Raw genomic sequence first — 13,505 nt, forward strand, 5'->3', positions numbered from 1 at the left:
CCGTTCGAGAAATGGCCCCCTGTAGTATACCTACAATCAGGCAGAGGTAGTTCACTACCTAAAACGTACCTATAGTTCACTATAGGTACGTTTTATAGGTGTGTACAGTCAGGGGTCGTGAATTAGTGCAGGTACAGTCGCCGATGGGTGCGTGGAGAGTTCTCAATGCTTAGATGCTTACAAATAATACCGTCTGGCGAGCGCTGTTCAAACTAGGGGACTTTTGGGTGTAGAGCTTTTCGTGGTTTGTTTTTATTTGCGATGTTTATGTGTGTAAGTTGGGTGTAACGTGGTTTAAATAGATAGGTAAGCATAAGCATTCATTTAAAAATCGTTTGTTAATAGTGTTTAACATTTTTGCTACTTTCCACTACCCATTATTTGGAATCCAATGATTTCAGATACCTTGCTAGTATGTATTTATTTATCTACTAGTATCTAATATATTTATTTATAACGCTGTTATTGAATATATATAAAATGATAAGTCAATATTAGTATGTTTTTTATGTAACCTATCGGAAATGCACACCTTTCGAAGTAAAAAGTAATTTACCAGTTTTGAATTCAGGTCATCTTTGTAGCATCATATAATATAACTCTATAAGTCTGTAACAAGTTGCCGAAACAAAATTGATTGTAGAATTATCTTCGTAAAAAAGCCTAACTAAACCAAAACAGGTATCACTAATCAATGAGATTTCATAAAAGCTTTACCACTCACGCTGATAAGCAACACAAAATAGCCTATTTATTAATCCGACACTACCAGGAAGCAAATTGCATAAAAGCTAGCATTATCCGCCCATATCGCCAACAACAGTCAAAAAGCTGTAAACAAAAACAATTGAACTTTCACCGGTCGCCCAATGCGCACGGGGGCGCCCGCGCCCCGCGTCAGTCTGCCGGCGGAGCCCGACCGGCGCGTACGTCCCGTGTCCTAGCTCCCGCGAACTTCGCGAGTGTCGTGAACCTACGTACCATGATCGCCCGTGCGCTGGCTGTGCTAGCCGCCGCGGCGCTCGCGCTCGCCGCCCCCGATCCGTGCTACGAGGACGGCCGCCCGCGCCGATGCATCCCTGACTTCGTTAATGCCGCCTTTGGAGCCCCCGTAGCCGCTTCCTCCATCTGCGGCCGCCGAGGCCCTGAGCGCCTCTGTGACCCTCCAGGAGATGATGAACCTGAGAACGCTTGCAGAGTCTGCGATGCTACCCGCTCCGATCGCCGCAACCCACCAACTCATCTAACTGACTTAAACAACCCTTCTAACGTTACCTGCTGGCGTTCAGCCGCCCTAGCCCCTGTCTCCTACGAATCCCCTCCCGATAACGTCTCTCTAACCCTATCCTTGGGCAAGAAATACGAGTTAACATACGTGAGCCTCCAGTTCTGCCCGAAAGCTGCGCGACCGGATTCCGTAGCGATCTACAAGAGCGCGGATTATGGAATGACCTGGCAACCGTTTCAATTCTACTCAAGTCAATGCCGTCGTGTTTATGGCAGGCCTAATAAAGCTTCAGTGACATCTGCTAATGAACAAGAAGCTAGGTGTTCTGATTCACATAGGATGGCCGGTGAGAGCGCAAGCGGATCTCGCCTAGCCTTTTCTACTTTGGAAGGGCGTCCTAGCGCTCCGAACTTCGACATATCGCCTGTGCTACAGGACTGGGTGACTGCTACTGACGTGCGTGTAGTGTTTAACCGTTTACACATGGTGACTGAGGGTGACGAGGTGGATTACAAGAAGCAGGCAGCGGGTGGGACGCAGCACTACGCTGTGTCCGACTTCGCTGTTGGTGGACGATGCAAGTGCAACGGGCATGCTTCTCGCTGTGTCCCGATGAAGGGGGAAGAAGGGCAGCAGCAGCTGGCGTGCGATTGTCGGCATAACACGGCAGGCCGGGACTGCGAGAGGTGCAAGCCGTTCCATTTCGACAGGCCGTGGGGGCGCGCGACGGCGAGGGACGCCAATGAATGCAAAGGTAACGCATGCTGTTTTGTATTCTGTAACCTATATTCAACCAAACTATAGTCCAGTGTAAATACAACTATGGACCACAAGTTCAGTACAAAGGTAAGTATCCATTTAAGTACCTATGATGAATATCAAGGTAATTAACTTTAATCAAGAAATAAAACTATGAAAACGGATGATTATATCGCGTATATTGAATTTATAATACATCCCGATGTTTCGAACCCTTTACAGCTTTATAGTTTTATTTCATGAGTAACTATCGCGGTAACCGAAGAAAATATTTTATATGTTTGTTTTAAACGTACCTATATAAAGAGCCTTCCATCAGAAATATCCAAATCAATTGGAATTGATTTCTCAATCAATCAGGAGCATCACTTAGATTTTAAAATCTGTCACTGATTTGTTATTGTTCTCGGTGCATTTCACTCGCGCTTATTTATTGAATCAAATCAATAACAGTTTTTAAGAAATCTGAACGAAACCGCTTCTTGTGGTTACTAGTAAGCGGGCAAGTGTGAAACGACATTATTTGGGCGTAGTTATGCAAACGGGAACCAACCTGCATTAAATCTCCATTCAGATTTTTAATCCATGTTTTAACACTATTAAGGTTCGATCTTTAATTTTTTTTCGTGGGGTTGGTTCCCGTTTGCAAAACTACGTATTTCGTATCCAAGTTCAATAAATTCGATGAACGTTTCGGTTTTGACCCACGGAAATCTTTCCTTAGGATTACTTTGTCATAAAATCATAATTAACATCATTATGATTATCGGTCGATTCGGTACTCGTACTTACACTGTGTTCATATCTGCGAGTACTCTTCTTGAGAAACAAAGAAAATACACATTAAACATAATTAAGAAAATTAACACATTAAACATAGTTATACAATTTTATGTGACGTTACGTCGTATTATTATTTATAGTCCAATCAACGGAGTACTTTATCCCAACAATAAATTATCCCGTCAATTTGTCTGGATGCAAATTAAGAGGCGATGAATACAAAGTGCATTTTTGGGGTTTATCTGTAATTATCCTTGCTTTTTGTCTATTTCAGGTTAATATCTGAACCTAACCATATAGCGCGACATTACTGCCGACTGTATTGCTGCCGCAAATGTCAAAATTGCGGGCGATGATGCATTTTGGCAGTAATGTGGCACCGTACTACTGCAGAAATAAATGGTGCAGTTTGAATCCGAAAGGTACCTTAAGACACCGAGACTAGAAAACAAATTACAGTAGTCAGAATAAGACAAAAGAGGGTAAATAAAGCTTGCATCCAAGCAAATTAATGAGCCTGCTTATCACCGAGTAAGTGCCTCTGCCTAGCTATTTACAGGATTCAGTTAATTGACCTCTTGCCTCCTTGTGGCAAATTGCGTTTTAATCTGGCATGATACCGTCTTATGGCAGCGAGATTTTAATGAATAAGACGCGGATTTATGCTACGTCTGCATTTACGTTTATCGCATCGATAATGATAAGATAATATCATCATTCGCTTGCCCTTGTCCCATTCACTTGGGGTCGGCGCAGCATGTCTTTTTCTTCCATACATCTCTGTCACCCGTCATCTCATCATTCACTTGCGTTAGTTTCATATCATCTTTATATATAGGTATATATCATAATGACAAGATAATATATAAAACACTAATATGTGTTTTTATCACGCGGTATCCATGTGAGCATATATTAATACGAGATTACGACGAATGTTGCGTATCTCATGGCAAGATAAAAAGTAGGACCTAAGAAAACATTTTTTGAAATCGCATTCACAGTAAAATGGAGGAAACTTCAATATCAAGGCTTTGGCTTTTAATGAAAATTAAAAGGTACGGAATGGAGTTTTTTTTTTATATATGAGGCAAAAGGCAGACTATTCGCGTGATGGTAAACAATTACCATCGCCAAAGACTCCGTAGAAGATGAATAAAGTCTAAGGAAAAAACCCGGGTATGTCCTTAAACTACGTCCAAAAGAGAGGTATGGGCACTGTGAATGACATCTCGCTTTGTGTGACAGGACAGCGGATGTCATTCCAGATCTAGAGCAGAGCCCAACTGGGGAGAACCTTACAGAAAACCGCAGCCAAACTACACTAGACCCTACTAATAGTGTTGTGTTCCTGCCGGTGAGTAAGGTTGCCAGAGCTCGAGGGAGAGGAGTGTTGGGGTCGGCAACGCGCATGTTACTCCTCTGGAGTTGCAGGCGCCAGGCGTACATAGGCTACGGAGACTGCTTAACATCAGGCGGGCCGTATGCTAGTTTGCCACCGACGTAGTATAAAAAAAAACGTTCCTCGGAAATCAAGAAAATTTGATTCTCGCACAGATGGCGCACCACCAATACCACCTTTGGCCTATTCTTGTTTAGATGGCGATGACCGTTTCGTTTGTTATTTATTTATTTATTTAAGCAAAGAAAAATGTACAAATGGCGGACTTAATGCCACAAGGCATTCTCTACCAGTCAACCATATTATTCAACAATTTTAACGCATATCAATGAAATAACGGAACAAAATCATATAAAAATAATAAATACAAATAAAAAAACATTTATCCATATATATATATAATTTTTTTTTTTTTTTTTTTTTAGTAAAGTTTTAATCGTGTGTCGATAGATGGCAGTAAATTTACTGTGACTACAAAATTTACTATGACAGTACCCCTCTATCCTATATATTCTCTTTGTCATCGCCAATGGACACCTACAACACCAGAGGGGTTGAAAGTGCGGAATTTTAGATTAAAGTACGCTCTTTTCTTGAAGGTTTGCCGAAAGAAGAGAATCCGTCTTAGAAAACTGTACTTATGGTTAACAAAAAGCACCCGTTTACTTTTCTGTACTACTTCGTCAAATTGCCAAACTGATTAAGTATAATTTATGTTGCTGGCAACAACTGGCGTACCTGATATGTTGTGGTTTAATATTAATAATAACAATAAAATATCAAAAGGGCATGTCTACCGGAATTCCGGTATTAGTTAATTTTAGTTTCGTTTTATAAAAAAATAGGAAAAACGTTACAAGTAAAATTGCGATTGTTGTGTATATTTCGACCTTAAACCATTTTTCTTTATCAACGAAACTATTATATTATATAATAATTTGTTTGTTTTATGAAACGCTAATTATAAAAACATACTTATGTTATAAAACAGAAAAAAAAAGACTTTTAATATGGTCAATATCAATACCGGTATTAATTCAGGAAATTGAGGACCAATATCGGATATCAATATTGCTGTTGAGAATTGTCAGATATTACATGCCCTTTTGGCAACAACTGGGAAACCTGATATTAAGAGGAATACTAAGAAGCGCTGACTGGACGTTGTGATAGCCGACATGGAAGAGAACAATCTCACATCTGAGGATGCCGAAGACCAGGCAAAGTGGAGAAGATTGAGTAGGAAAGCGGACCCTGGCGCTAGGCCGGGAAAACGCTAGGTTGAAGAGACCAGGCCCCGTAGACAACATGCCAATCGCTAACGCTCCGTAGCAAACGAAGCGCAACTGTCACTGTCACACTAATATGGAAGAGCGATAGAGAGACACAAAGCGATTCGATGGCGAAGCGATAGCGATTGTCACCTTGACTAGGCCGCAAGTACCAACTACGCGATATTTGAGGTAACCCAATCTTACCAATTTCCAACCTCTGCTCGTAGTTAAAAATCCTAGCACCAACTACCTAGGTGAACACGAGAAAGCAATTAATGTTTCACGCACAGTACTGGCCGCTTTGTGCAGCATAATTGCTACCTAAATACTCTAAATGCCTGCCTTTGAGCCTGCTATTTTGATAATGACTAGGCCTTTACCCTTTCAGGGCATACAAAATAGACATTCTAAATTGAGCAATGGTATGTGTCAAGAGATTTATTCGGCAATTTGAGGATGGATTCGGAAATATCAAATACCAATACGATACGAATTCAGTTGTGATCAGATGGAATCCGAGTATGTGCTCGTGTAAATAGAAATGTGACAATAGAATTGCACAAAAATTCCTTAGAATTGTCTTGGTTAGTTTTGAGTAGTAGGTAGGTCTCATGAGTTATGACACGTACAATCAGCGATAAAAAAATTGGCAAAAGCTAATTTTGAATAAATACTTGAACGATGGCAATAAAGCATACCTGCCAGATGGTAAGAAGATAAGGTAGCTTATAGATGTTAGCAGCTCCAAAATTGTCATTAGCAGATGAGTACGTAGTCAATCCTTAATAATCTGTAGGTACCCTCCTACTTGAAGAACCCCATAAATTATTGAGAAAACCGTGACAGTTTCTTACCAATCTTGCCATTTCTAAGTAGATATCAAGATGGTGCTCGGGTAGTCCTTTATAAAAAAATCGGAAATAAATACGACTATAGCAGCGTTACTGCTGCAAAGTTGCTGCAGCGGGAAATGGGCAGCACTTTCTATTTTCTTGATAAATCGCGTTCGCATTACATTCTACCAAATGCCGCAGCAATGCAATCTGCAAAATAACATCGCTGTCGGACTGCATTGTTGTAGGAAATGTCAACATACCTATATAATATCTCTTTCTTTCTTTATCAAACAATCTTGTTGTACAAAGTTCTGTATTCGTGATTGAGATATCTTTTTGCACAAATATTTATAAACGTTTTGTGTAGATCAAGCAAAAATAATATAATTATCGAACTTGATCACAACATTTTACGAAAATCGGTTGAGGAATGTGACCAGTAGAAGAGAACTGAACATACGACATACAATTTTTTTATGCCCAAGCTGAAACGGGGACCTTCCCTTCATAAAGCGTTAGAAACAGTCAAATGACCGTTAGCCGAAGCGTTAGAAACAGTCACACAAATCTCTGTTTTGACATTTTGCTGGGACGTCAGTTAGCCGCGACCACGACCAGTGAAACCTGTGTCGAAACGTCGGTAAATAAAGGTAACAAAATAAATTCGCGATAGACCCGATTGTAAATGTGATTTAATATGTAGTCAAATGACCAACAGAGAACAATATCGCTCTCGGTCTATAACAAACGAACGTACAAAGTTCTATAATGTTGACTGAGATATCATCTTGCACAAATATTTATACGCGCGGGTTGTGTACGCAAGGATATGATATTTTACTCGCATGAACATAACAATGATTCATAAGGAAGGTAAAAGTTTTTCTTGAAATTTAAGTTAAAATATATCTATGGTTTTCATGTAAAACTTCAACTCGCTCTTATTTCATTTTACATATAACAATTTTTAACATACAATTAAATGATACACATGTGTATTATGGCAGACATACAATTATGATATAATATCAAAATCGAGGTATACTCTTCAAAGCATGACAATAAACATACGGGTACTCGATTTGGTACTTGAACAATTTACATAATAATATATTCAACGTACACCTTTATATATGTTTTGCAATAACTAGGTGAATAGATTTACAATTTGTGCCGATTTCGTGTGGGCATTGAAACGAGTTTTGTTATAAATATTAGAAAAAACACTATGGAATTTTAAACTCAGTTGAGATTATTATGTAAAAAACAGATTTACATGATCAATCGTGACTCTCAAACAGATGTGCCTACTTACTAAGAAAAATCTAAAAAAAAACAACATCGCATCATCATAAAAAACAAATACCTAATACTTAATATTTCTGGTTTAACCCATTGGTTGACTGGCCCTGGTCCTAGTTAAATCCGCCATTTGTACTATATCATGTATTGACCAATAAAGATAAAGATTAAATAAATAAATAATACATTTAGCTGGTTTTTCACACACTCGATAAATCAGGAACCATCTGTCCATCCCAGCGATACCAACGCGTAGGCGTCCGGAATGAAAATGAAGCTCAAACCACCTTTCTACACATTCCTCGAGTTATCTGATTAAGCAGGGCCCGAAATAGGCATGCGGGATAAGCTTTTTTACACGTTTGGCACACAACTTGATTTATGGCTGACTGTTGCATTACATTATGAATCATCATTACAAAATGTTATTAAAATATTTCACAATTGGTAACTGGAACTGGCAGTATTTGGTAATTTATAATGTGAAAACCAAACATTTTTATTGCAACGTAGAAATTCAATTTTCTAATTTATATTAGCAAAAGTGACAAAAGATAATGCACGGCCTAAAAGGTTAAAGATAGGGCCTTACAATTTAAAATTTAACATAGTTATTTAGGAATTAAGCTAATTTTAACTCGAGTTTTGAATGATTCACGGTTAGTTTCACTAGACTTATATTAAAAACAAAAATAAATAATAATACAAATACAAAAAATAAAGACAAAAAAAATACAAAAGGTAATCACGGTCTATATCCCGGTCAATATAAGTCCAGTAATTTCAACTCCTTAATCAAATAATTAAAAAATATATTATATATGTATTAGTTACATCAAGTCTAAAATGACGTCGGGGTTAGGTACGGATTTACTCCAAAGAAAAATAATATGTCTGATACCTAACCCAGACGTCATTTTATTCTTATTAAAAATACGTAAGTAGAAAAGCTTGTGATGATGGCTCTTTCGTCAATTACATTTATGGTGTATCGCCATATTTATGGTGTAAAGACACCGTTTTTATAACGGAATAGATCGATGCGAGAGATACCCCTATGAAAAAATTGCTTAACCTCCAGGGACCCCGCGTACAAATGTTTCTACATATTTCACAATATATTGAAAATTTGAACTTCAGTCAAAATAAAAGAAAAACAACTGTTTTGGGTCTCCGAAGGTTAAGGAATATAAAGTTGTATATAGTGATCTGTAAATATACAGGTAAATAAGTTTAAAAGGGAGTATCTAAGGGATGGATTAATGCAAGACATACTAAGAACGACCAGTTCGAAATTATCCTTTAATTTTATAGTGGGTTGTAAATATGTGATATATACTGCCAGTAAAATGGCGGGTTGGCTTTATGATGGCTGCAGTAAACGCGGTTTGATCACTGGTACTTGATGTATAAAGTTAATGAAATGATATGATGTAAGTATACCGTTATTATATACAGGGCGATCAATCCAAATGGGTCAGTATGGAGAAGTCAGAAACTATGAGAGATAGCGAAATCTGTTCTAGGAACCATGGCGTCCATTTTAGATTTAATAATAATGACATTCAAACTTTTTCTAAACTCTCATACATAACCGGGAATCGAACCTGATCAATATTGTTTATGTAATCATGTGTAGTATTTGTTTTTATAATTGATCCTGAAAGTGTAAGATTACTACATATTAAATCTAAAATCGAAGCCATGGTTCCGAAGAACAGATGTCGCTATCTCTCATAGTTTCTGACTTCTCCCTACTGACTGACCCATTTGGATTGATTACCCTGTATATCGTTATTATTATTTCTTCATAGATGAATTGGCAAGAACATTCTTATAATATATATTCCTGGAAAAAAAAAAACATATTTTTAACTAAGTAAATTAGAGCATTAATTGACTTATTGCATTGAAGAATACTCGTAGTTTAATTAGCTTGTTGACTTTTTTGTCAACCGTCACTACTTTAAAAAAAAATATGTTTCTATATTGCGAAAAAAATGCTTGGTTACACATTGAAAAATACTTGATCCATAGGTAGCCTTATGATGGTCACTACCAAATTAGGCTCCCATTTTCTTGTTTATATACCACGTCAGTCGCATAAAAACATAGGCACGCTTGATGATAAGCGGCCACCGTAGCCTATGGAAGCTTGCAACCAATACGTCCCGAACTCCCGAGAAACTCATCGGAATAAGCCGGGATTTGACCCCACGACCTCCTTGTTTCAAGGCTTACACCTTACCGCTAGGCCACCTGTACTCGGAAAGCAATTAAATATTCTGCTTAATTACAACGATTGTACAGCGTACCTACAAGTAATTAAATAGAAAACTTTTTACTGGACAAAAGCACAAATCAAAAATAACTTACAATTAGGAAAAGCTAAGTACAAAGGTTATTATTTGAGTAATCTCTTTAAGTTAACCTTTGAGTAGATGAGAAGTGAAAGTGATGACGGTGATAAATGTAGCAACATGTACAGCAAGGTACCAGAAATACATAGCATATATAAATATGTACATACATAATTTATAAGATAAACATACATATATTACATACACTAAAAAATAATAAAAACATTACACTCAAAATGAGAATGAAGTTGAAAAATATGAAGCAATGGGGTTCGAAGGTCAAAGGGGCAACTGTCAAAGGTGGCGCCATCATAGCTTGCCCCTTTCTCCAGTTTTGTTCTATGAGATTTGGCTTAAAGGGCTGGCATCCAGGCCATAATATTCCAAAAAATACAAGAAGTTAATACAATTCTAGGGACTAACAGGGCAAGCTATGCTGGCGCCATCTGTAAAATACTTCGATCGGCCAACCCCATTAAACAATATAAATATTAGTAAATTAATCCGCAGTCAGAATACTAAAAATAACCACAGCTTCTTTAACTTAGTATCCTAAAGGGGCCCACTGACTATCAGTCCGCCGGACGATATCGGCCTGTCAGTTGTTTGGAACTAAATTTTTTGTTCTTACTGACAGGCCGATATCGTCCGGCGGTCTGATAGTCAGTGGGCCCCTTAAGTGCAAAGGACACACCTACCATGTCATTTGACCTAACCATATGCGTTAAAACGACTGCAATTTGCATTTAATATTAGAATTGCGTAATAGCACTTAAGTAGTAAAATACATCCTTGCTCCTTATACGATTTGATACTTTTATGTTAAATAGGATGGGGAGTCGTAAATCATAGGTGCGTAGGCGCCCCTGTCGCGTATATTCGCTTGCTCGGTCGAAAGTGCCTAAGGGTGGTAATTCCACCAGTCCAATTTATTTGTCCAATGTGTATTGCGGCTCACATTTTGCTTAATGAGAGAGTGAGACGCAATGACATTGGACAAAAAAAAATTGGACACTGATTACCAGTCCGCCGGACGATATCGGCCTGTCAGTTAGAGCAAAAATTTGACAGTTCCGAACGACTGACAGGCCGATATCGTCCGGCGGACTGGTAATCAGTGGGCCCCTTAAGGAAGAAGATTAATCCCCATTTTCCTCACTAGATATTGACACTGTAAAATATTTTTATTTTTATTAACCATATAGTTATGACCCTTCGCTTGACTTTTTACATAAAATTAAGTATCTAACATATATACCCACCAAAAACATTTTCATGTAAAATGTTGCCAAGACGACCTTAAGGCTCGCACTGTCAAAAAGTTATCAGATCTCATGTAGAGCCAAGCTCCTAATTCTACACGCCCTAACTCTACCAGCCCTAACTTCACAAACTCTACACCTTAGTCCAAATATGTGGTTTGGCCGTTTCGTTACTACAAGAATATTGTAAAACAGAAAAGTAATGTCAGAGCACATGACGAGAAAAGTAATGACCATTCAGGAGGGAAAAAGAGGTACAGGCCGACCTCCCGCGACTTGGAGTCAGACCATTAAAAAGGACCTAAAATTGGTGGAGACAACACAAAACCGTACATTGTGGCGTAAACGTACAAGGAGGGCTGACCCCAAATGATATGGGATATATACAGCCAGGAAGAAGAAGAAAAGTAATGTCAGAAAATCTGTGAATAAATTTTTCACCCTAGCTCCCGTGTGACGTATCAAAATCAGACGGTTAACGCCGGGTTAGTGGGATGGTGCAAGTGGCGATTAAAGTTCTTTGCATACCGCGGGTCCGCGACACTGACACCTATATTTCTATTAGTTTAGCTTACTAAAACTACGACTAAATTATTCTTATCTTAATATATTCAATTATTGGAGGGTGTGGCGCCCAAAATTCGTTCCAATTGATTTACGAGGCTCGTAACAACACTGAGTTTTACGGCCTCAGATAATTTTATTGCCAGTTAAAATTCAATAACACGATAACTACTTTATTGACCAGTTAAATGTATCATGTGTAATCAATAAATATTGAGTACTTTTGTCTGGAGACGAGGCTAACGGCACTTTGCACTTAGGTGTTAAATTGTCTTAAGAGTCCCCGTAAGTTCGGTTCTCCATACAAACGTAGTTACGCTCTCATTTTAAGACAACTAGCTAGATTGCTCTGAAACTTTGTACTTACAATAGGATAAGGTATATCTATGTCTGTAATTGTGACGTTTTCAACCAAAAAGTACCACATTGTCGCTTGTCGATAAGGCTGATTTCAAATGGAAGCTATATGGAAATAGCGCCTTATTGCTTATTGACGACCGACAATAAGTACCCTTTTGGTTGAGAATGGCACAATTAGTTTATGTAGCTTCAGATACCATAGTTAAAAAAATACAGCAAATTTAAGTTTTTCATACAAATTTAGTTTTTGCTCTATTTCGTTTGTTTTATATACTAAATATATATGTATTGTCTTATTGTTATAGATAGACTTAAATTTTAAAGGATTTTTTTTCTAATGCTATTTAGTTTTAATTTAATTTATTGCACCTCCTTATTGGTTAATTTGTGAGTTTCATTTCTCCACTACCTAAAGGTTGTCTGGAAGAGATCGCTCTCTAGCGATAAGGCCGCCTGTTGTTTACCTCTGTCTTCATGTATTATTTGAAAATGAAAATGAAAATGAAAGTTTATTAATAACAATCGTTACAGGTGGTAAAGTTGAGGTTTTTTAGGCAGACAGTCTTAATGACAATTATATTTACAATTCATTACATATATGTTTATTTGTTACATTCATCTAACTATATTATATTTAGAATTTATAATTATTTATACGTTTCATGTATTCATTTATATATTTCAAATTCATAATTTATTTGTGTTCCAATGTACATTTATTCTGACGTTGTACAATAAAGAGGATTTGTATTGTATTAATGATGACATTGCCACACTTTGTCATTACGTTGACAGCAATACATCGCGACAATGCAGTCGCTATTGGAATCGAACATTTATGCTCACTAGCGCACGCACTATCTCAATAAATAATAAAACTTTTCATCGATGCATAATTCATAGAATCTATAAAACATCTTCCAGCTTTCCCAATGAACATTTCTCATCGTCAATAATCTAAAGAAGTAATAAAAATATTTGTCACAATCACAATAAAGTTCCTTAAGAAACTCCGTCTTTTCCCGCCGGCGGAAATTAATTCGTATTTCGGAAATTGCGGGCACATACAGAAGACATCGACATTTTCTCTACATTCTCGACATGCAGGATGTTATTATTACAAAGGAATAGGTAACAGTGGTGGTGCCTTCGTAGAACTCGATTCTTGAGGCTTACTTACTAAAGCGTAACTTTTAAAGCAAAGATTTTAAACCATTTTATGCCAAAAATACTTCACATCAATTTGGTAAAGAGCAATCAAAAATAGCTAAGAACCTCCACAAGGAAACTCGCTTCACGTACAAAAAGCCGCATCGAAATCGGTCCATCCATTTGAGAGCTACGATGCCACAGACAGACACACAGACCGACATTG

At 37.7% G+C, this 13,505-nt stretch overlaps 1 protein-coding gene across 2 annotated transcripts in view; it reads left to right on the plus strand.

Moving 5' to 3' along the window:
- The first annotated feature begins 819 nt into the window (after positions 1 to 819).
- LOC134745614 (netrin-B-like) overlaps positions 820 to 13,505 on the plus strand; it is a 239,585-nt gene continuing 226,899 nt past the window's right edge. The window contains exon 1 of one of the 2 annotated variants that reach the window (XM_063679710.1): positions 820 to 1,982. In XM_063679710.1, coding sequence (XP_063535780.1) covers positions 983 to 1,982 — 1,000 coding nt within the window. In that variant the 5' untranslated portion in view covers positions 820 to 982. The remainder of the gene's footprint in view (positions 1,983 to 13,505) is intronic. The other variant, XM_063679709.1, reaches the window with a different exon arrangement.

The sequence above is a fragment of the Cydia strobilella genome, chromosome 11 (genome assembly GCF_947568885.1).
Source record: "Cydia strobilella chromosome 11, ilCydStro3.1, whole genome shotgun sequence".
Lineage (NCBI taxonomy): Eukaryota > Metazoa > Arthropoda > Insecta > Lepidoptera > Tortricidae > Cydia > Cydia strobilella.